Source organism: Sturnira hondurensis, unplaced genomic scaffold (assembly GCF_014824575.4).
Source record: "Sturnira hondurensis isolate 20B ecotype Veracruz unplaced genomic scaffold, ASM1482457v3 Scaffold0021214, whole genome shotgun sequence".
NCBI lineage: Eukaryota > Metazoa > Chordata > Mammalia > Chiroptera > Phyllostomidae > Sturnira > Sturnira hondurensis.
The window spans coordinates 9,541,804-9,567,701 of NW_028093845.1; the positions used below are offsets into that span (position 1 = coordinate 9,541,804).

Here is a 25,898-nt window from a genome sequence, read left to right on the forward strand (position 1 = left end):
CCTTATTATATGAAATGTTAAAGACACTTATCTAAGAAAAAGAAGATGATCAAAAATATGAACAATAAAATGACAACAAACTCACAACTATCAACAACTGAACCTAAAAATCAAAAACTAAACAAACAACTAGAACAGGAACAGAATCACAGAAATGGAGACCACATGGAGGGTTATCAGCAGGGAAGGGAAGTGGGGAGAATGGGGGGGGAGAAGATACAGGGAATAAGAAGCATAATTGGTAGGCACAAAATAGACAGGGAGAGATTCAGAATAGTATAGGAAATGGAGAAGTCAAAGAACCTGTATGTACAGCCCATGGACGTGAACTAAAGGGGTGGGGGATGCTGAAGGGATGAAGTTGCAGGGCGGAGGGACAACAAAGGGGAGAAAAAACTGGGACTACTATAATAGCATAATCAATAAAATACACTTTAAAAAGTAAAAAATGATTTTAAAGTGTTTTTAAATCAAATTCATTAAATCTATACTGTATTACAAAATAAAGTAGACTATTTTGAAAATGATTGGATAAACAAAAAAATAGGAGTGTATGAAGGAGAATCAGATGCAGGGATCCTGAAAGATGAAACAGTTTGTCAAAAAAAAAAAAAAGCCCACATTTCCAGTTTATTTTGTATAGAATCAAATTGTATTACATTATAATTGTCCTTTCTAGGGAAAGATCTCTCAACATTAGGGTAGGCAAGAGCATTTAGGGTGGAGAGAAGATTTTCTGGAAATTTCTGAATGTGAAATAGTAAAAGCCAGATTCCCCTTTTGAACTAGAAAACCAAAAACAATGCTGTATTGGGAAGAGAAAAGCAAGACCTCTGCTCTTAGTCCTTTCCCTGAATTCTCTCCTCCTTCTAAGCTTACACCAACTACGTAAAATCAACCATTCCTTGTGATTGCTGTCAACCCACAGTTTTTTGTTTCACTCCGAAAGTGGAGCCTGGAGAGCCTGCTGTCCAGGGGAGGCAGCAGCAACTACAGAGTAGCTGAGAGAATACAAAACATTGATTTCTCATCTGACCCTCTTATTTGATCAGCTTTGCAAGGAAAAATAAGAATAGTTCTTATTTTCGTGAGTAGCTGGGAAAAATCTCACAGTAAAAATGGTAAATGTGTTTTTCTCTGGAGGGAGAGAAAAGAGAACCAACACTCACTGAGGGCCCTTTATGTACTGGTGCTATGCTGAGTGATTGCATGCAAATCTTTCTATGCATCTTTCTATGTTAACAACAGCCCCAAAGGATTTTATTACCTCCATTTCAGAAGTGAGAAAACTAGGGGTCTGGGGAATTAAGCAAGTACCCACAAAAGCAGCACTTGAGAAGCAGGACCCTGACCCCAGGCACTAATTACACAGGCTGCTTTCCCACACAACCCTCCTAGGCTCTTACAGAAAAGTTTAGACAATTTACTTTCTTTTCTTTTCATTATGTTTTATTGATTATGCTATTACAGTTGCCCCAATTTTTCCCCCTTTGCCCCACTCCACTAAGCACCCCCACTCCCTCAAGCAATCCCCACTGTTCAGGTCCATGGGTCATCCGTATAAGTTCTTGGCTACTCCATTTCCTATACTGTACTTAACAGCCCCATGGCTATTCTGTAAGTGCCTATTTGAACTTCTTAATCACTTTACCTCTTCACTCATTCCCCCACAACCTCCTCCTATTTGGCAACCATCAAAACACTCTTCATACCCATAATTCTGTCTTAGTACTGCTTGCTTAGTTTCTTTTCTTTTTTAGATTCAATTGTTGATAGATATGTATTTATTACCATTTTATAGTTCATAGATTTGATCTACTTTTTCTTAAATTATAACATTAACATTTCATATAATATAATATTTATAAAATTCCCTTTAACATTTCATATAATAATGATTTGATAATGATGAACTCCTTTACTTTTTTCTTGTCTGGGAAGCTCTTTTTTCTACCCTTCCATTCTAAATGATAGCTTTGCTGGGTACAGCAATCTTGGTTGTAAGTCCTTGCTTTTCATGACTTTAAATATTTCTTGCCAATCCCCTCTGGTGTGCAAATTTTCTTTTCAGAAATCAGCTGACACTGTATGGGAACTCTGCTGTGGGTAACTAACTGCTTTTGTTTTGCTGCTTTTAAGATTCTCTCTTTATATTTAAGACACTACAAAGAAAGAAAATTAGAGGCCAATATCCCTGATGAACATAGATGGTAAAACCCTCAATAAAATATTAGCAAACCAAACACAGCAATGCATCAAAAAAATCATACACCATGATAAAGTGGGATTTATTCCAGGAATGCAAGTTTGGTATAACATTTGCAAATAAAAAAATGTGATCCATCACATAAACAAAATGAAGAATAAATGTCACATGATCATATCAGTAGATTCATAAAAAGCATTTGATAAAATCCAACACCAATTTATGATAAAAATTCTCAGCAAAATGGGAATAGAGGGAACATACCTAAACATAAAAAAGGCCATATATGACAAACCTATTGCCAGCATCATACTCAATGGGCAAAAACTACAAGTGCTTCCTTTATGATTGGGAGCAAGACATAGATGTTTGCTTTCAACACTTTCGTTCAACATAGTACTGGAAATCCTAGCCACAGCAATCAGACAAGAGGGAAAAATAAAAGGCATCCAAATTGGAAAGGGAGAAGTAAAACTGTCTTTATTCACATAAAACATGATACTGCACATAGAGAAACCCAAAGATTCCACTAAGAAACTAGTCAAACTGATAAGTGATAAATTCAGCAAAGTAGCAGGATATACAATTAATATCCAGAAATCAGTTGCATTTTATATGCCAATAATAAACTAACAGAAAAGGAAACTAAAAAAATAATCCCATTCACAATTACTTCAAAAATAATTAAATACCCAGTAATAAAATTAACCAAGACCCACAAAAGACCCAGTAATAAACCAAGACCCAGTTAAATACCCAGTAATAAAATTAAAAGACCCATACTTGGAAAACATAAAACACTAAAGAAAGAAACTGAAGAAAATAAAAATAAGTGAAAGCACACACTGTGTTCATGGATAGGAAGAATTAACATCATAAAAATGTCCACATTATCCACAGCAATCTACAGATTCAGTGCAACACCTATCAAGATTCCAATGACATATCTCACAGAACTAGAACAAATATTTCAAAAATATATATGAAACCACAAAAGGTCCTGCATAGCAACAGTGATCCTAGAAAGAAGAACGAAGCTAGAGGAATCACAGTACCTAATACCAAACCCTAATGCAGCCATAGTAATCAAAACAACCTGGTACTGGCATAAAAACAAACATATAGATGAATGAAACAGAATGGAGAACCCAGTAATAAATGTACAACTTTATAGTCAATTAATATTTAATAGAGGAAGCAAGCACATACAATGGGCTAAAGATAGCTTATTCAATAAATGATGTGGGAAAATTGGACAGATGTGCAGAAAAATGAAACTAGACCACCTTCTTACATCACACACAAGAATACATTCAAAATGGATCAAAGACTTAAATGTCAGAACTGAAACCATAAAAATCCTTGAAGAAAATATAGACAGCAAAATCTCAGACATTGCTCATAGAAATTTTTTATTGGATATATCTCCTCAAGCAAAAGAAACAAAAGAGAAAAATAAGCAAATGGGACTACATTATTCCAAAAAGTTTTTGCACAGCAAAGGAAAACATCAACAAAATAAAAAGACAACCTGTGGAATGGAAGAACATATTCCCCAATATACCCGATAAAGGCTTAATATTCAAAATTAAAAAGCACTTAGAAAATTCAACACACACAAAAAACCCAGTTAAGAAATGGGCAGCCCTGGCTGGTGTAGCTCAGTGGATTGAGCACAGGCCTGTGAAGCAAAGGGTTGCTGATTCCATTCCCGGTCAGGGCACATGCTTGGGTTGTGGGCCAGCTACTCTGGGGGACACGTGAGAGGCAACCACACATTGATGTTTCTCTCCCACTTTCTCCTTCCCTTCCCCTCTCTCTAAAAATAAATAAATAAAATATTTAAAAAAAAGAAATGGGCAAAAATCTGAATAGACACTTCTCCAAAGAGGACATACAGATGACCAATAGACATATTAAACAATGTTCAACATCACTAGTCATTAAAGAAATGCAAATTAAAACCATAATGAGATACCATTTCACACCTGTCAGAATGGCTATTATCAATAAATCAATAAACAAGTTCTGGCGAGGATCTGAAGAAAGGGAAGCCTGATTGCACTGTTGGTGGGAATACAGACTGGTGCAGACACTGTGGAAAGCAGTCTGGAGATGCCTCAAAAAATTAAAAACGGATCTGCTTTTTCACCCAGAAATCCCATTTCTGGGAATATATCTGAAGGAACCCCAAGCACTAATTCAAAAGAACAAAAGCACTCCAATGTTCAGTGCAGCATTATTTATAATTGCTAAGATAGGGAAGTAGCCCAAGTGTCCATCAGTAGATGAATGGATAAAACAACTATAGGACATTTACATAATTCAATTCTACTCAGCTGTAAAATAGGAGAAAATTTTACCCATTGTAACAGTATGGATGGACCTACAGAACATTATGCTAAATGAAATAAGCCAGTCAGAGGAAGACAAATACTATATGATTTCACTCATATGTGGAATCTAATGAACAAATCTAAGAAGCAAAACAGACAGATTCATAGATGGAAAGCAGGTGACAGCTAGTGGGGGTGGGGTTTGGGGGTGGAGGGATTATGCAAAAGGAAAAAGGACTCATGGACTTAGATAACAGTGTGGGGACTATGCAGAGAGAGGGGTATAAGGGACTAAATGGTAATGGAAAAATACAATAAGCATTAATTTAAAAAATATTCTTTATCTTTAACCTTTGGCATTTTAATTATGAGGTGTCTTGGAGTGGGCCTCTTTGCACCCATATTGTTTGGGACTCTCTGTGCTTCCTGGACTTGTATGTCTACTTCCTTCACAAAGTTAGAGAAGTTTTCTTTCATTATTTTTTGAATAGATTTGCAATTTCTTGCTCTTTCTCTTCTCCTTCTGGAATCCCTATGATACGAATGTTGGACCTCTTGAAGTTGTCCTAGAGGCTGCTTACACTATCCTTGTTGTTTTTGGATTTTTTTCTTCCTGTTGTTCTGATTGGTTGCTTTTTGGTTCTTTATGTTCCAGATCATTGATTTGATTCCCAGCTTCATCTACTCTATGGTTGTTTCCCTATAAATTGTCCCTTCTTTCAATTAGTGTATCCTTCTTTTCTGACTGGATCTTTTTCATGCTGTTGAGGTCCTCACTAAGTTTCTTGAGCATCTTTATAGCCAGTGTTTTGAACTCTGCATCTGATAAATTGCTTATCTCCATTTGCTTTTTTCTGGAGTTTTGGGCCATGTTTCTTTGTCTCCTCATTTTGGCAGGTTCACTGTGTTTGTTTCTATTAGGGAGAGCTGCTATGACTTCCTTCTTTGTAGCATGGCCTAATGTGGTAGGTGTTCTCTAGGGTACAGTGGCTAACCACTCCTATTGCCCAAGCTGAGTACTTTGGGTGTGCTCTTTGTGTGGTCTCAGTACACCTTCTTCTTGTAGTTGAGCCTTGATTGCTGTTGGCAGGTCAATGGGAGGGATTTACCCAGGCCAGTCAGCTGCAAGGATTGGCTGTGACTACTGACCACCAACCTCCACCCTCCATGGAGAATCAGCTATGCAGGGATGGGAAGTGGTGCTCTGATGTGGTCTTTAGCTGTCTACTAGGTGCACAGGCTCTGGGGTTTTTTGGGTGATACACCCAAGTTCAGCCCCCACCTATATTCTATCCAGGGCTACCCTGCATGGGCTATAAAGCAATCTGAGATGGCTCCTACTTGTGCTGGTCTTGGAGACTACCAGGTGGAGCCAAGCTATGAATCAAGGCTGACTACTTCTAGTGCCCGGCCTGTGGCCACTTGTAGCAAGAGGTATGGGGACTGAGGCTCACTGAGGTCAGCTGTTGCTTATTTGATATGAGTTAGGAATTGTGAAGCATGAGCCAAGACCATCCATTCATACAGAAAACTCTCCGTTAATAGCTTGGTTGGCCCATAAATTGGGTGGGATGAAGTCTCAAGTGATCTTCAGAGCAGGACACATAGTATTAGCCAGGTTAATGGAGTCTCAGATGGGCACCAGACTGCTGGCTCCGTGGCTCTATGGAGGGAAGGAGGGGGAAATAGCCTTTGCCTGCTTTTCTGTCTGGGAGAAAACTTCCCTCCAGTTCTTGCCTTGATGCCAGACACTTCGGTTCTTCCTTGTATGCCACTGGTGCCTTTCAAGCTGCTACCCTGGTGCTGGAACTCAGAGGAAGTGGGTCTGAGTAGGTGAGGCTGTGTGTGGGGGTTCTTTAAGGAGAACTGCTTGGGACTCCAGATGTTTCTTCCACTGACTTCATGTTTGCAGCCAGAAGTTATAGAGACTTATTTTCCTGACACTGGAACCCTGGGCTAGGGGGCCTGGTGTGGGACTTGAACTCCTTTCTCCTGAGATATCCCTCTGGAATTTTTATCCACTGCACATGGATGTGGGACTAGCCTGTTTCATGTTTGTGCCTCTCCTACCAGTGTGGGTGGATGTAGTTTCTTTAATTCTGTAGTTGTCAGAATTCCATTCCACTCAATCTCTGACGTGATTTCTGGGTGATGGTTGTTCTATAATTTAGTTGTAATTTTGATGTGGTTGTGTGAGGAGGTGAGCCATGTTTACCTACGCTGCTATCTTGACTGAAGTTCAACACTTCACTTTTCTGTATTTCTCTTTACTTATGTTCACATTACCATTGCAATATACAAGAGAGTGAGTTTATTTCCCTCATTTAAACAAAACGTCTAAATCTAAGCATTATTTACATGATGAATTTTAGGTCTAAAAGATTTTTTTATTTTTCAAGTACAGTTGTCTCCATCTTTCCCCCACTACTCCCCCCACCCCACTCACCCCTACCTCCCACCCTTGAGCCCACCTCCATTTGGCTTCTAAAAGATCTTATTGCATCACGTGCTCCTAATTTCCATTGTTATCAAATGCAGGTCAGAAATAACAGGACAATAATGAAGAGATATTGATCAATGAAACCATGTTAATATGAAAATTTAACATACAACAAAGGCAGTACTTCCCACCACCAGGGAAAACATGGACTTTTAAAAAGACATGTTGAATTAACCTGATCGGTATATAAAAAATAAAATTAGATCCTTTCTTTTCACTACACATAACAAATTTTAAATGGATTAGAGGTTTAAAATAAAAAAAAATAAGTAAATTCCTCCATGACTTAGGGGAGCGGAAATACTTTCCTAACTACGTCTGAAAATCAGCATACAATAAGGGGGAAGGTTAATAAATTTGACAAAATAAAAAAAATTTAAAGCCCTTTAAAATGGCAAAACTCCCCCAAAACTACATGTAAAAACCCAAACAACAAAGTGAGAAAAAGATTTGTGATTTACAGCATAAACAAAGTGTTAATATCCCTAATGTATAATAAGTTACTAATAGAGAAAAAGCCCAATAATCTGATAGAAAAGTGGGCAAGAGGTTTGGACAGTTCCCAAACAAAAATATACAAACAGGCCTTAAACCAAAATCTTTTAATACCACTCAAATTAAGAGACATAAGTATTTAGACATAAATATCAAGTATTAAGATATCACTTATCACCTATTAAAATAATAAAAATTCTAAAAATTGATGCCAGTGTATGGGTCAGGCTTTGGGGAAACAAAAATGCCCCATCCTTATAAGGAGGGTTTTGGTAATATTCAGCAAAATTACACATGTAATTTGTGATCTCACTTCCAAAAATGTATTCACGGGACACAATGGCAAAAACATAAAAGATTTATTCATTGAGGCAATATTTAAAATAACAACAAAATGAAAACTAGGCAATTTTCTACATATAAGGGGGCTGACAAATAAACATAATAAAGTACTCTGCAGTTCTAAACAGAGCTGAGGAGTATATTTATACATGGCTGTGGAAGATATTATTAATAAAAAAACAATGTTAAAAAACTCTCAACTACTTGCAGTAATCATAGTGCTTTTTTAGAGCTCTAATATATTGTGAGCTAAAACAAGAAATATGCTGATGTCATTAGGAAATAGATGTTTTTTAGCATAAGGGAAAGAAATATACAATAAATAAATGAGGCTAAGTTCAAATTCCATCATCCCGAATTTACATTGGCAGTATCAGTATGAACCTATGATGATTTTGTTAAAAAAAAAGTATTGCTTAGCTCAGATTACTGAGAAGCCTAGAAATAAAGACCAAACCAGTAGCAATGACTGTTCCTAGTACTTAGATTGTGGTAATCATTTTCCTTTCAAAGAATTTAGAGCTCCACGGAGAAATGGCTGATGAGGCAGGAAATACACAAGGTGAGCTGGAACAGCTTGTTGCAGGGAAAGCATAGATGCTCTCAGTACCACTGAAGCCTCATCAAAAAGACTCAGGGGCCAACCCCAACAGGCTCCCACTGAACAAAGATGGGGGGTATTTGAACATCAGTGATAATAGATTGAAGTATTTCAAGTATTAAACTGATGAGTCAATAATCAAACTGAAAAATACTAACTGGTTACTTCTGGTAGATAACCAACTCAGTTTGAAACTTGGAAAATATAAGAAAAGAAACAAGTTTTATCTGGCATTTCCTATGTGAACTACATCTCAGTATAACCAAACAGTTGGTAAAGAAAAGTAAATTAAGGCAGAATGACACAAGTAGAAGAATATTATCATTTCATAATGCTTACTGATGACAGAGCTAGGGGCGATGGTCAGGGATGCTGCTAATGTCACAGTGGCCAGCCAGAGGTAAGTGCCTGCACCACCACCTTGGATGTTGTCTTACCCCAAAGTGAACCTGATCAGATTACACCACTACACTCAATATCCAACTACCAATTCCTGGGTGATATAGGGAAAAAGTTCATATGTGAAACAACACCAGGGGCATGCAATCAGCAAAACTCACACTGTGGAAAACTCTAAAGGAGAAATGGCATGGTTATGTACACACATAAACTGCAAGAAAAAAAAGAGACAGCGATGATGGGGTAGTCAGGATGGTTATTCAAAGATGTTCACACTCTAGTATTTAGAACTTATCAACACGGCAAAAAAAAGGACTTTTTTTTTGTAGATGTAAGATTAAGCACCTTAAAACAGCATGATTATTCTGGATTACATAGGTGGACTCAATCTAGTCACAAGAGGCCTTAAAATATAGAACTTTCTGGCCCTGGCTGGTGTAGCTCAGTGGATTGAGCATAGGCTGCAAAACAGAGGGTTGCCAGTTCGATTCTCAGTCAGGGCACATGCCTGGGTTGCAGGCCAGGCCCTGAGTATGGGGTGTGCAAGAGGCAACCACACATTGATGTTTCTCTCCCTCTCTTTCTCCCCTTTCCCCACTCTAAAAGTAAATAAATAAAATCTTTAAAATATATACATTCAAATTAATTTAAAAAAATAGAACTTTTTCAGGCAGGAAGCAGGAGAGATGAGACTGAAGGAAAAGCAAGAGACTGGAAGCCTGAGGAGGACCTGATGCCCTAATGCTGGCTTTCCAGGACTGCTGGAGGCTGGGAGCCAGGGAACGGGGACAGCTCTATAGCAGCTGACAAGGGAGCAGAGACCTCAGTCCTACAACCACCTGGAAATGAACAACCTGAATGATCCTGGAAGTGGATTCTCCCACCAGAAAAAAAGCCAAACCAAGCCAACGCCTGACTTTGACCTAATGCCACCTGGAACAGAGAGACTAATTGAGCCCACCTTGATTTCTAACCTATAGGACTGAGATAATTAATTTGTGTTATTACATACTGCCAGATTTTTGGTCATTTGTTACAATAGAAATAGAACACCGATGCAGATGAAAACCTATCAATTTTAAGCCTTAAGATTCACATTATCTATTTAAATTTTTATATCTTATGGTAATTCTTACTAAAAGAAATACGCTGTAAAAAATCATCAAACACCTGATATAGAGAATTTCTGCAGGAATGTGGAGTTGAGTGATCTTGTCCAGGAATTTGTTAGTCTTTCTTTTTAATCACGACGGTCTATAATTACTGCTTTAGTTCTAGAAACTGCACAATTCATTCATTCATCATCCATCCATTCATTCATTCAACAACCACTGGGAATTTTCTGTGTATCAATATTATGAAAGTGGCTGGGAATACAAAAGTCAAAAATATGGTTCCTTTTCGATGCTCTATTAATAGTAATGATTGAATCCAAACTACTTAATACATTAATTCACTCAATGTGGAAATTGTTTAAATTTAAAAAACTCATGGAGTTATTTCCTGTGCCTAATGTGTGTGACTCGCTGGGGGTATAAGGGAATGTGAAACACTGCACACCACTCAACTTTTTGTTTCTGTGTGTATGACCACCCTAGATATCTCATATCGGTGGAATCATACAGTATCTATCTTTTTATGACTGGCTTATTTCACTTAGCATAATGTCCCTAAGGTTCATTCACATTGCAGCATATGATTGGATTTCCTTCTTTTAAAAGGCTGAGTAATATTCTGTGTTCCTGCATACGTACACTGCACTTTGCTTATCCATTCATCTGTCCATGGACACTGGGTTGTTCCCACCTCTTGGCTAATGTGAATAGTGCTGCTATGAGCATGAGTGTGCAAATATCTATTTTAAGGTGAGGAAATCGAGGCCCAGAAAGGTTAAGTAATTTGTTTCTCCTCATACAACATATTAAGGATCCTAACTCAGTTTCGGGCCTCCATTCTAAATACTCTACAAATACATTTTCGGTCATTTTATTCATCTCACTTGTCCAACTAAATATCTTTGGAAATTAGAGCATGATAGGGAATGAGCATGTATTCAGGATTGATTAGATGTCAAAATCTTTTACATAGATTTTTTTCCTTGACTTCATCATTTAATTTCCCCCCTTAATTTAATACTGTAAGTAGCTCTTATCATCTTCATTTACAACAACACCTCCAAGATCACCTAGCTAGAAAGCATTCCAGATGATTTCTAAGTCTGATTTAAAAGCTCACACTCTTTCCATTATATCATGAATGCAATGTCTTTCAACCAGCATCTTTGGAGCTGGAAGGAACCTTACAGACCATCTTTTTTAAATTAAGGATCTCTCTTAGGATCACCATTGCCTTATGAGAAAAAGGAATGAAATACATGTTCGTTGCACACAAAGAAAATGCCAAAATAAAAAAGATAAGTCTATATTTTTCTTAAAACATTCTAATCCACAGTATTATATGAAATCTAATTTCTAAAGTATATTTATTTATTTATATTTTAAAAAATTATTTACTTATTTTTAATCTTCACCTGAGGACATGCTTTTATTGATTTTACAGAGAGAAAGATGGGGGGAGGAGCAGGAGGAGGGGAGGGAGATGGGGGCAGAGAGAGAGAGAGAGAGAGAGAGAAAGACATCAAATGGCCACCTCCCATACATGCTGTGACCAAGGATCAAGCCCACACCTAGGCATGTGCCATAACTAGGAATCGAACTCACACCATTTGGTGCACCTGATGACGCTCCAACCAAGTGAGCCACCTGGCCAGGCTCTAATTATCTTTCAAGCATTGGACCCAGAAAATTTGTAACATAATACACACATGATAGATTTATTAATATAATACACACTAGATAGATTTGACAACTGTAGAAAGATAAGAAAACATCAACTATGAATACATAATGAAGACTAATGTGCTAGGGGAAAACACATTTAACCAATCTTTAGCTGACATCATAGCAAATCAGTGTTTCTCTGACTGACCCATGGAATTCAGAACTGTGGTCTCAATAAGTTTCTTAATATCTACCCCTTTCTCTGTATGTACAGCAAATTCTAATAAAATATAAAAATTAAGGCTATAAACTTATTGATTGGCCAAGGTCATCCATATTCCAAAGTAAATGTATTTTATATCCAGATATATGCTGCAGAATTCATGGTCTATAAATTAAGGGCCTTTCCCTTATATTTTCTTCAATTAGTATGTACATCATAAAGGTTCCAGATACAATACTTATTCTATAATGTAAGTTAGCAAAATAAAACTGAACAGCCAAAGAACTCCAATCCACACCTTTGTTATATGTAGTAGTAAATAAATGAAATTAACATCACTCATTCTCATATAGTCTTTCAACTGGCAGCCTCTAGACAAGGCAAGACTCTAGCTAAGCTGATGCAACATCTTTTCATTCTTAGGGATGAAAAAAATATATGTTGATGCTTCTCTAAGAGAATATATTAATAAATAAATATTCATTAATAATTAATAAATGCTGATAAAAACATGTTACTTTAAATATAAGGCACATTTTAAAATATAATAAACCTATATTTTATTCATACCCCAAAACTAAGTTTGTGTTAGATGTATTTATGACTCTGATTTTCCCTGCGATTCATTTAACATTTGTTATCCTTTGTTTCTAGCCCTAAGCATGCACATAGATATTATTATTCCCTATTTTACAAAATGGCTAAGTGGCTGGTGCAAGGTGACAAGTGATGAAGCCAAGATTTAGACTCTGTCTGACACCAAGCTTTATTCTAGTTCATGTTCCCATTTACTCCCTTGTATATGCTGTCCACTGCTGAGTTAAGTGTGCTGCACATTTTTTAAAAAACGCCCAAGACTTTCCCTACCTGCTCTTGCATTGGCTAACACTTGTTTCTTTTTCTTATTTACTCTTGCTCTTCCTTGGTGCTACCAAGGTGACAGCCATCTCCTACTTGGCATCATGGCTTCCCTCACACCCGCTGTGAAACCCAAGACTGTCACAAAGAGGACCAAGAAGTTCATCTGACACTGGTGTGTTAAAATTAAGCGGAACTGGCAGAAACCCAGAGGCATTGACAATAGGGTGCACAGGAGACTCAAGGGCCAGATCGTAGATCGTTATGCCCAACATTGGTTATGGGAGCAACAAGAAAACAAAGCACATGCTGCCCAGTGGATTTCAGAAGTTCCTGGTCCACAACATCAAGGAGATTGAAGCGTGTTGATGTGCAATAAATCTGTGTTGAGATTACTCATATCTCCTCAAAGAACCACAAAGCCATTGTGGAAAGAGCAGCCCAGTTGCCCATCTGAGTCACCAATCCCAATGCCAGGATGCACAGTGAAGAAAAGGAATACACTGATTGTGCACACATTGTATTTGTGTTAACAAAAAACATACAATTCTGGGGAAAAAACTTTCTTTCCAATTCCTATTTCTTTGCCTTTGTTTTTGTTCTGTTTTTTTTCAGATAATGTTCTACATTTCATTTTTTCGATTTCTACTTTTATATATATATATTTATATTTTTAATTCTCAAAAAGTTCTCTGATAGTTCACTTCATTTTTTATTCAACCCTTGTTTCATCAATGCATTATCTTTTCTGATCTCTCCCTGAATCGGAAGATCCTTTTTCATGTTTGTTGCTTTGGTTTCTATCTTCTATTTTAGAAGTTTTCCACATTTGATACTCCTTGGCTACCAATTCATATTAAGGAGCAAATCACTAAAAGTTCATTGGAAGCTCTGAATGAAAGGTTTGAAGACTTGAGGGCTTCACCAGTGTTTGATCAGGTGACCAGCTGGTTTCTGTTTCGATTACAGCTATCGTATCTGTAATTCTTTTCTCTGGGAACAGTTCTGATTCTGCAGAGGAGGATCTTTTAATCCATTTGATTAAGGAGATGATTCTAGCTTCTGAAGTTCTCGGATTAAGAGCAAATGGCAGCATGGGGAGGGAGATGTTTCCTATTGTTTGGTATGCAGATCCTCACGTCGTTCTCGTTCACAGTGCAGTGCACCGCCCTTGCCCTCCTTTGCGCCTCATATCCCTCTACATGGTCCAGTGTCTTCATAGAACACACTTGCAGGTTCTGTGGGAGTCGGGGAGAAACAGTTACTTGTCCACACAGGATGGGGGTGAGAATCTGGGTCCCAAATCTTTTTAATTAAATGTGATTCCAGCCCCTTTTCATCCCCTTTCTCTGTGGTTTCTGTTATCCTGAATTCCTGAAATTTTCTGGGATTCTGTGAGAGCAAAGTGACTTCTGATAGCCTCTTGCCAATCCCTCTCCCCATGTGCTTAATTTTGATCTTCATCTTCTTTATATAATAAGTTATCATTTTTCTTCCATCTGCTTTCTGCCTTCAGATACTGTGGTTCAAGTAACAGAGTGTTGAATGTAATTTCATTAATGATAGACAGCAATTTTTCTGGTTCTTGTTATTTGGGGGTATGATCTTTCTTGGGAAGAAGGGGGTTAAAATGTCTCTATCCACCCTCTTTACCTGGAAGTCCCCCATTTGCCTTAATAATTTTTCTAAATCATGTTTGCAGAATATATAATTTCTCAAGCTACTTATCTTTTTAAAAGGATTATATAAATTACCCATCAAAAGGGTTACTTAATTACATTCTATAATTGCATTAGCATCTTCTAATCATACACTAACATACATAAATAGAAATGAGCTCATAATTAAGCAATCAGCCTTGATAAATCATAATCATATTAAAATTTCTATGGGTAAAACAGAAAAAATTAAATACAGATAACTTGAAAATAAACTGTTCTGAGATATATATATACACGTATATATATGTGTGTCTCAGATCTGATATATATTTGTGTATATGTGTGTATATATCTTCTTTTTCTTTTCTCTTTTTTTAATCCTTCTGAGGACATGCTTATTGATTTTAGAGAGTGGGAGAAACAGAAAGGGAGAAATTTCGATGTGAGAGAGAAAAATTGATCAGTTGCCTCTTGTATGCTCCCTGACAATAGACTCAACCTGCAACCTAGGCATGTGCTATGACCAGGAATCGAACCTGTGACTTTCACTTTACAGGCCGATGCTCCAACCAGCTGAGCTATACTGGCCAGGGCAGTTTTGATATATGTATTGTCAATATAAAAATATTCAGTCTACTGTTAAAATCAATACCTTATTCCCTGGTTGAGGTCACTGTATATTTATTTCATTTCACTTATGTTATTTCATGTTTTAAATAATATTTATTTTTAAAAGCTAACAAGTGCATATAATAGGAAACTGAAAAACACAAGAAGCAAGGAAAAAAGTCATCCACAACCACAAGCAGTTTACAGTTCAACATGTCCTCAGTCTCCTATGTATCTACACAACTAAGCTTCCATTTTTGTGTAGTTTAGATTGTAAAGTTATAAATCATGCTTTTTTCACACATCAGGAATATTTACCATTTCAAAGTCTCAAAACCATATGAGTATGGCTGTATTTTATTGCTGGAATTATTCAACTAAAACATTTTGGATGGCAGGTTGCTTAGCACTGACAGTTTGTTTTTTTAATGCAAAGCATATTTTTCATAGTAATGGCCCTTTCTGTAATCTTACCTGACAACAATGTTTGTGCAATATTGAGAGCAGAGGTATTGATAAACATTGTAAATTAGGTCTTAAAAGTATAATCCAGTAAAATAAGTTTTCACAATAATGAGGATTATTTATCCCACACTAGCCAAGAAGGCAATAATAAACCTCCTTTAAAAAAATAGCCTTAAAAAGTCTACTTTTTAAAAGTCTCTCAACTCTCCACTCCTCTGGCAACCACCAGTTTGTTCTATGTATTTTTGAATCTCTTTCTCTTTTATTTGTTCATTTATTTCATTTTTTTTTTAGATTCCACACATAAGTAAAATCATATGGTATTTGTCTTTCTCTGTCTGATGTATTTTACTTAGCATACCCTCTAGTTTCAACTGTGTTATAAAAAATGGCAAGATTTCACCTTGATTTATGGCTGACTAGTACCTGACTAGTACCTTATTGTATGTACAGACCAAATTTTGATCATTTCATCAATTGACAAACAGGTTGCTTCCATATCTTGGCTACTGCAAATAATGCTTCAATAAACACAGAGGTGCATATATCTTTTCAAATTAGCGTTGTGGATTTCTTCCAGTAAATACCCAGAAATAAGATTGCTGGATTGCATGGTAGTTGTATTTTCAATTTTTTGAGGAATCTGCCTACTGTTTTCCATAGTGGTTGTACCAATTCACATTCCCACCAACAGTGCATGAAGGTCACCTTTTCTCCACAAGCTCCCCAACATGTATTGTTTGTTGTCTTTTTTTTTTTATAACAGCCTGTTGGACAGAAGTGAGGTGATATCTCACTGTAATTTTAATTTGAATTTCCCTGATTAGTGATGTTGAGTGTCTTTTCATATGCCTATTAGCCATCTGAATGTTTTCTTTGGAGAAATGTCTATTCAGGTTCTCTGTCCATTTTCTATTGGATTGCTTATTTTTGGATATTTACTTGTAGAGGTCTTTATATATTTTGGATATTAACCCATTATTTGATATATCTTTTGTAAATATCTTCTTCCATTCAGTACATTGCTTTTTTAAAAAAATATTTTATTTATTTATTTATCTTTAGAGGGGAAGGGAAGGAGAGAGGGAGAGAAATATCAATGTATGGTTGCCTCTCGTGCGTCCCCCGCTGGGAACTGGCCTGCAGCCCAGGCATGTGCCCTGACTGGGAATCGAACCTCGGTTGTTTGGTTTGCAGGCCTGCGCTCAATCCACTGAGCTACACCAGCCAGGGTGCTTTATTTTTTTTTTAAATGATTTCCTTCACTGTGCAAAAAAACTTTCTGGTTTGATGTCCCATTTATTTCTATTTTGTTTCCCTTGCCTGAAAAGACAGATCAAAAAAATATTGCTAAGGCCAACATCAAAGAGTTTTCTACATATATTTTCTTCTAAGATTTTACAATTTCAGGTATTATATTTAAGTTTTTAATCCATTATGAGTTTATTTTTATATACTGTATAAGAAAGTGGTCTAGTTTCATTATTTTGCCTGTAGCTGTCCAGTTTTCCAATACCATTTATAAAAGACTGTGTTTTCCCCATTTATATTCTTGATTCCTTTATCATGGATTAATTGACCATATAAGCAGGATTTATATCCGGGCTCTCTATGCTCTTTCACTGATTTATGTGTCTGTTTTTGTGTCAGTATCATACTGTTCTAATTACTATTTCTATATAATATAGTTTGACATCAGAAAGCATGATGCCTCCAGCTTTGTTCTTCTTTCTCAAGATAGCTTTGGCTATTTAGAGTCTTTTGTGGTTTCATAAAAATTTTAGGGTTGTTTGCTCTAGTTCTGCAAAAACTGTCATTCTTATTTTGATAAGAATTACATTGAATTTGTAGCTTGTTTTGTAGTATGGACATTTGAAAAATATTAATTCTTCTACTACATGAGCACAGGGTATATCTTTCCAAGTATTTATGTTGTCTCTAATTTCTTTAGTGTCATATTTTTCAGAGTAAAAGTCTTTCACATCCTTGGTTAAATTTATTCCCATATTTTATCCTTATTGAGGCTTATTTTAAATGGGGTTATTTTCTTAATTTGTCTTTCTGATAGTTTCTTATTAATGTATAAAAATGCAACATAGTTCAGTTTATTAATTTTGTATCCTGCAACTTGGCTAAATTTATTTATTAGTTCTAACAGTGTTGGTGGAGCTTAGGGTTTTCTGTATATAGATGGTATATATTATACCACCTGCATATAGTGACAGTTTTACTTCTTTCTTTCCAATTTGGATGCCCTTTATTTCTTTTTCTTGTCTAATTGCTATGGCTAGGACTTTAAATACTATTTTGACTACAAGCAGGAAGAGTGGACATCCTTGCCCTGCCCAGTGGCTCAGTTGGTTTGGTATTGTCCTGCAAAGCAAAAGGTCGCCAGTTTGATTTTCAGTCTAGGGTATGGGTTTGGTCCCTGAATAGGGCACATACAAGAGGCAAACAATTGATGTTTCTCTCTCACATTGATGTTTCTCTCTCTGTCTTTCTCCCTCCTCTCCCCTATCTAAAAATAAATAAATACAATATTTTAATAAGAGTGGGTATCTTTGTTTTGTTTCCAATTTTAGAGGAAAAGCTTTTAGTTTTTCAGCACTGAGTACGATGTTTGTTATGTGTTATAAAAGGTGTTTATTATGTTGAGTTATGTTCTCCCTATATCCACTTTGTTGAGAGTTTTCTGTGGGAGGGCATACACAAACATTCAACATATAAAACACAATTCAGGGTCATACAGCTGCATATATTGAAGCTGAAATGAAAAACACCTTCTTGGATGAATTTTACTTTTGAAAGCCTTTTATATTTTTCTCAGGACATTAAGAGTTATTATAATCAAAATCAGAATTAATCAATTAAAAGGTACTTATATAATAATAAAATACTTGTTTTAAAAGAAATCACACATATAATATTTAAATACTATATATATCTTATATGTGCAGAATTCTTTTAGATATAGTAATCCTTCTGACCCTATTAGCCTTTTTTTGGCTAAATAAGCTAACTATAAAATATTAAACATAAATATTTATTTCTTCTCTGTTGCTTATATTATTATGAATATAAAAGTAATAACATTAAATTTGGAATATTTTGAGAATACTGAAAATAATAAAGAACAACATTATTATACAGTGTATAGAGCTAGCCACCTTTAAAAAATACATATTAGCAAAATTTCTTCCCATGCTTACATTGCAGTTTCTACATGGCTCATAACACACTGCAGAGTAAGAAGAGAAGAGGCTCAACAAGCTGAGTATTTCCTAAGTGCCAGACAACCTGCTAAGTGCATTACATATATGGTATCAACATGTTATGAACCATGTATTTCCATTTAATAGATAGAAATACTAGGACTAGTTAGTTGCCCAAGGTCATATAGCCAGTAAGTAGCTGTTTGTGTGTTCAGAAAGGACCAAGCTGTGTGCCAAGGCCAGCTTTTACTTGCACTGTGGTTGGGGAAGGGTCAGCTAAAGTCTCAAAGCTCCAGGAGATCCACCCACACCAGCAGACTTTGTTTCACTTAATCACTGACACAGCCTCTAGCATTACTCCTCAGCAGCCCGGCTTAAGCTTTACCAGGTAGGTCAAGAGAGACTGCTGTGATTGGGGTTATTGCTTCCTCTAGTGCTGATGCTGCATGGAAGGGAGTGCTTTGCCCAAGAAAGATGGCTTCTGTAGTATGGGGAAGGACTTATCATAGAGGTCCTGGCTGACCCTTCAGTTCTCTCCCCAGATTCTACTCATGGGTCTCTAGTCTGTTCTGCCCTCACTGTGCTGGAGAGCCCAGGGTAAGTGGCTACAAAGAAAATTTTCTGTTGGCTCTTTAAGAGGCTCTCTACATATCTAGCCTTCTCTCCCTGTTGGACAGTAACCCCACTACTTTTCATAGCCAGATGGTATTTGTGTTCCTTTTCTGGTTTGGTGCTTTAGGCTGGGAACCCCAACGTGGGGGTTAGACCTCATTTTTCTCAGGGGGAGTCCCCCAGGCTCCTGAAATATCCCTTTGGAACTTCAGCTGCCGCCTATGGGAGTCCTGCCAGCCTTCTTGTACCTCCACACTTCCTACCAGTCTCGTGGTGCTGGTGTGGTTTCTGCCGTCTGTCCTTGGTTATAAGGCTTCTCTCCAGCTAGTGCTCAGTTGGTTATGCAGGATGACTTCTCTACAATTTAGTTGTAATTCCAGTTTGGTCCCAGGAGGAGGTTAGTGTAGCTTCCACCTACTCTTCTGCCATCTTGCATCTTTCATTATTTTATTTAGCATTGTAACTAATTTTTCATATCTTTAGCAAATCATTGCAAATATCATATAAATAAAAATTTTAAAGCTATTGTGTGACTAATTCCATCTCATTGAAACCTTGTAGTCAATGGATAACAATATTTCAAAAATCTTTGCAAACTTTAGAGCAAAAATGAAATATTGTTATTCAAATTGAAATGTATTTGGGTCAGACCAGTATGGCTCAGTTGGGCATCCTCCTACAAAGCAAAGGTCCCCAGTCAGGGCACATGCCTGGTTGCAGGTTCAGTCCCCAGTGGGGGCACATATGGGAGGCAACCAATCTACATTTTTCTCTCACATTGGTGTTTCTCTCCCTCTCTCTCTCCCCATCCTAAATAAATAAATAAATAAATATTTTAAGAAACAAATTAAAATGTATTTGGTTACTAGAGACTTTGAATGTTTTTATATGCTTATTAAGAATTTGTATTTCTAAAGAAATATATTTCTCAAATAAGCACAATGTAAATCAGAAACTACAAAGGGGCTGTTTGGAACAAACACAGTTATTACCTCATTGATTCTCATTCTCATTATAAGAGGGAGGTACATTAGGTGAGGGTGCTGGAAAACATTGTGGAAAGATCAGAAAATATTTACATTTCTTTCATTTTTTCAAATAAAGTAGTTTAACAAAATTAGTAAGCCTATCCATTTTTGCCTGATATGATTTGTTGTACTAATGGAGACACAAGTAATAATTAGTATTTTTGTCTTAAATATAAATTATTTGTTTATAATTCCTAAAGATAATTGGATCTAAGACTTTAAAATTTCCTCCTTAGAATCTTATTTGCACCATTAATTTTTACATCTAAACAAAAAGAGTAAGAGAAAAAAGTATTTACTAAATAAACATAATTGCCATCTAAACCCTTATTTGGAATATCACAAAATCAGGGATTAATGCAGTTTTTAAAAAAAATATTTTATGGATTATGCTGTTACAGTTGTCCCATTTCCCCCCTTCATTTCCCTCCACCCTGCACACCTTCTCCCACCCACATTCCCCGCCTTTAGTTCATGTCCATGTGTCTTAAGTTCTTTAGCTTTTACATTTCTCATACTATTCTTGCCTATTTTCTGCCTACCATCTATGCTACTTATTCTCTGTAACTTTCCCCCCATCTCCTCCTCCCACTCCCCTGTTGCTAACCCTCCATGTGATCTCCATTTCTGTGGTTCTGTTCCTATTCTAGTTGTTTCCTTAGTTTTTTATTTTAGGTGTGGTTGTTAATAATTGTGAGTTTGCTGTCATTTTACTGTACATATTTTTATCCTCTTTTCCTTAAATAAGTCCCTTTAACATTTCATAAAATAAGGACTTGATGATGATGAACTCCTTCAACTTGACCTTATCTCAGAAGCACTTTATCTGTCCTTCCATTCTAAATGAAAGTTTTGCTGGATAAAGCAATCTTGGATGTAGATCCTTGTCTTTCATGACCTGGAATACTTCTTTCCAGCCCCTTCTTGCCTGTAAGGTCTCTTTTGAGAAATCAACCGACAGTCTGATAGGAAGTCCTTTGTAGGTAACTCTCCTTCATTTTAATCTTGGCTAATGTAATTATGATGTGCCTTGGTGTGTTCCTCCTTGGGTCCACCTTCTTTGGGACTCTCTGAGCTTCCTGGATTTTCTGGAAGTCTATTTCCTTTGCCAGATTGGGGAAGTTCTCCTTTATTATTTGTTCAAATAAGTGTTCCACTTGCTGCTGTTCCTCTTCCCCTTCTGGTACCCCTATAATCCGGATGTTGGAACGTTTAAAGATGTCCTGAAGGTTCCTAAGCCTCTCCTCATTTTTTTGAATTCTCATTTCTTCATTCTTTTCTGTTTGGTCATTTTTGTCTTCCTCTGGTCCACTCCCTTGATTTGAGTCCCAGTTTCCTTTCCATCACTATTGGTTCTCTGTGCATTTTCCTTCATTTCACTTAGTGTAGTCTTCATTTGTTCATCTAATTTGTGACTAAAATCAACCAGTTCTGTGAGCATCCTGATCACCAGTGTTTGGAACTGTGCGTCTGATAGGTTGGCTAATTCTTGGTCACTTAGAAGTATTGGCTCTGGGGCTTTGAGCTGTTCTCCTTGAGCCATAATGTTTTGGTCTGTTCCTTCCTGTTACGTATGAGGGGCGGAGCCTTAAGTGTTCACCAGGGCAGTGCAACCCAGGTCGCTGGGTTGTAACACTGTATTTGGGGGCAGGGTCCAAGAGGGAACAATGGCAATTTCCCCGCTCACTGTTGTACCTCAGTTCCTTCCGTTGCCTCCCCCAAGCAAACTGGGCTTTTCTGGTGCTGATTCCCAAGTGGGTGGGCTTGTGTGCATTTTAGGACCCTGCGGGTCTCTCCAACATACTCTCCTATGAGGCTTGGAGTCTCTCCCTGCGCCTCATCACCCACAGGTGTTTTCAATCCATGTTTTGACGCTTTATTTCCCAGTGCTAGGACCCTGGGTTGCATGGTCCATCTCACTCCCCAGTTATCTGTGCGTGAATGTGGGACCACTGCCTAGTCAGCCAGCCACCTTGCACATGATGCCCCACTTCTCAATCACCGCTTGGCTGGATCTGCCCATTGCCACCCTACACCCGGGGTCTGCCAACCGCCACATGGGTGCCCAGGTTCTGCCCGGTGCTGGCTTGCGTGCCCAGTGTCACCACTTCCTGTGCCGCAACCCCTCTCCACTGGGTCGCTCGACTCTGCCCTGCTTACCAGTCTGAATGAATGTATCTATTTTAACTCCTTGGTTGTTGGACTTCCATACAGTTCAATTTTCTCTCAGGTTGGTTGTTATTTTGTTTCTAAATTGTTGTTGTCCTTATTATGGTTGAGAAGGCACAGTGTGTCTACCTACGCCTCCATCTTGGCCAGAAGTCCCCGGTTTAGTGCAGTTTTGATGCATTTCCAATACCTGGCTATTCTGATTTCCTCTCTAGCTGCACTACTTTCATTAGAACCTATTCAATACAAGAGTTGGAGTCACTGATGCATTCAGCTTGATTTATCCAGTGACAATACCTCAGTTATTGTCCCAGGGCACATCATTTTCTTGACAGTAAATCTAATTTTGGTTTAATGCTCCTCGAAGTAAGAGGAGCATTATATATATTTTCTATATATCCGGACAAGGACAAAGATAATTATGAAAGTAAAAGAAATCATGGATATATTATTATAAAATATAGAAACAATATCACTTCTAAAAGATATTTACATTTTTAGTTGTTGTTAGTAAATTATGACTTTGAAGTTTACAAGAACATGCCACAGTGATTTACTATCTATAAGTTACAGAAAGAAGAAGACACTTATGGTTATAAACTTTGGATTTTGTGATTTGAGGTGAGTAAACAGGCAGCAATGCTGTGCTACCTTATACATTCTGCCTGGTGTCCCATGACATAGGCACTGTCTTAGGGACTCATTTAATGGGAGAAGCTTTACTCTTTACCGCCATGTTTCTGTACAACTTAAGCTGCACGTAGATATACATTTAACTTGAGTTTACTGGATTAGATGTCTACATTTTCCTGAATTTCCTTATGAAGAGTTACCTCATTAATAGTTTTCTTAAAGTTCACTTTTCTTTTTATGGGCTCGAAAGAACCAATCTAGATCATGTCTACAAAGGACTTTTTAGGTTGTAAAAACTAACAAGACGCCCCAGAATTTTCCAACAGTTGATACTTCAGAAATTACCTTCATTGGACAAAAAATCATAAGTACTACAAAAAGTCTGAGCTTCTGAAACTGGACAAGAGTTCCAGCTAGAGAAGCATACTGTGTGTGTTATGTTCACATATGCAGCTGAACATGCACAATAGCACAACCTTCCTGGAAAGTGATTTGGCAAATATATTAAAAGTCTTAAACATTTTGATACGTAAGATATCCACCACTGTATTATAACAATTACATTGTAATGACATGAAAAGGGGAAAGGATTAATTGCTATGAAAAATTTTGTGAATTAAAGCAGGATCAATATAGTATAATCTCAACGATGTTAACATGTGTGTAAGTATGCATTTGTATGTGTGCATAAATATCTGAAGAGCAAAGATTTGGGGCAGGTATCCCTATTCATCTTTTGGTAATGGACGTATCAGTGGTTCTTCCTAATATTATTATGTGTTTTTCTCTAGTGAGCATATAGTCCTATAATAATCAGGAAAATGATTTAAAACAAATGTAAGGGACAGCAGCAACACTGATGTCTTGGTGAAACTCAAATTCCACTACAGCACACAATCTTGGATTTAAATGAGCTGCAAAATCACGCATCTTAGGTCTTTTTAGTAATGTCAAATAATACTTTGGTTTTAAGGCTATAGGAATATGATTAATATATTTTCTGTCTCTTAGAAGCTACAAATACATGCAGATATCAAATCCTAGCAAAAGTAAATATTACCTAATGGTAACTCTGGTTATCTACACATTACTAATATGTGTTTTTCATTATCTTCTTTGTTTTTCTTTTCTTTCACTGTCTCTGGAAAATGCAGAATAAATCAAGAGAAGTCATCTTCATTAGCATTCATTCATTCACGCCTTCAATGAATAGCTATATTTTAAGCCCTTGCTGTGTGTCGAACATTGTTTTTGGGAATGGGATTCTGCAGTGAGGAAAATAAAGTTCTTGTGTGGTTGAGGCACAAATGTTATCTCTGTCATGTAATGGCGAAGTTTTATAAATAAAATAATATCACTGGTATGCTGAGCTGTATAGATAATAGAAAACAAAAATTATAAATTTCTTTGTTTAGAAAAGAATATAAAAATATATCTTTTTCAGGCGTGTCTAACCTTTTGGTGTCTCTGGGCCACAATGGAAAAAGAAGAGTTGTCTTGGGCCACATAATCACACAAAATACACTGTGACACATAATCACAAAAAAATCTCATACTGTTTTAAGTAAGTTTAGAAATTTTGGGGGGGGCCACATTCACAGCCATCCTGGGCTAAACTGTGGCCCATGGACCACAGGTTGGACACCCCTGCTATCGGAGGCATAAAATTTTTCTTATTTATTTAACCAAGGAAATTGAAATTGCTCATTACTTACCCCAATATTAAACATTCCTGCAAAATACTCCATATTTGCTTGAATAAACCAAATGTTGCTTAGACCTAGCTCATCACTTCTCCTCTTAGCACGAATTAATGATAATTCCTTGTTTTCTATTAATGTAACCTAGATTTCACCGAGGAAACAAAGCATATTCAGGTGCATGGTTCAGACATTAGGGCAAAGTATTACTATTGTATTTCATAGCTTTATTAATATAGAATATATTACATTGACCCCTAACCTGTGCCGAGAAGTATGTCAGATAATCTGGTACAACAATGAACAAGGTCCTTGAACTCTTAAAAGCTTATAGTTGTAGTGATGTAAGTGAAACCAGCAATTACAATACAGTGATAAGCACTTAATAAAAGAAATATAATATGTTATAGAGCACCTAAACTTGCTGACTAAGCAGGTTTTAGTCAATTAATGTGGAAAAGTAGTCTATTAACTAAGGCTTGAACACTGAGTAGAAATTAGCTGGGGCACTGAAGGAGTGTTCCCAGCAGAGAGAGAAACGTATATGAAGGCTCAAGGTGGGAAACGTACTGAAAGTTTGAAGAACTGAGAACACAGGTATAGTTGGGGCACAGTATGTGATGGTGGGGAGTGGGGGGCAAGGTATAGAAGGTGGACACCAGGCTGGAGAGGCAAAAGGAGCCAGATCGTGGGGGATGGGAGAAGTTCCCCGCTGCAATGTATAGTATGAATTGATGGGGGTGAGGCAGAAGGCGGTGCAACCATTAGGAGTCTCTCCAATAACCTAGGCCAATGCAGATTGGAAAGGATCATTGGTTTGGATGGAGAAAAGTGGTCTGCACTGAGTCACTTTCATCACTATCTTCCTAGTTCTACCCAAATTTTGTCCTCATGCTTATCTTTATAGAAAAATCCTGGGTCCCTTTGTATAAAAAAGCCTGTCCAAGTGTACTTGGTGTCAAAGGCTCCCCCCTCTTTATTTTAGCCAAGACTTGCCCTTTTCAGTCGGAATGTCCGTTTCCAGGGTAACTGTTAGGGAGGGGAGAAAAGTCGGCATGTCCCTGATGCT

The 25,898-nt window shown here is 37.1% G+C and overlaps 1 protein-coding gene and 1 pseudogene across 3 annotated transcripts in view; one reads left to right on the plus strand and one right to left on the minus strand.

The window, feature by feature from the left end:
• The window catches only part of GSTCD (glutathione S-transferase C-terminal domain containing), a 152,977-nt gene that overhangs the window by 11,669 nt on the left and 115,410 nt on the right, over positions 1-25,898 (minus strand). For 2 of the 3 annotated variants that reach the window (XM_037031852.1, XM_037031850.1), the window contains exon 8: positions 24,845-24,973. The exons of the other annotated variant lie outside the window; for it this stretch is intronic. In XM_037031852.1, the coding sequence (XP_036887747.1) occupies positions 24,845-24,973 (129 nt within the window). The remainder of the gene's footprint in view (positions 1-24,844; positions 24,974-25,898) is intronic. 3 annotated transcript variants of the gene reach the window in all.
• On the plus strand, positions 12,845-13,724 carry LOC118977131 (60S ribosomal protein L32-like; annotated as a pseudogene).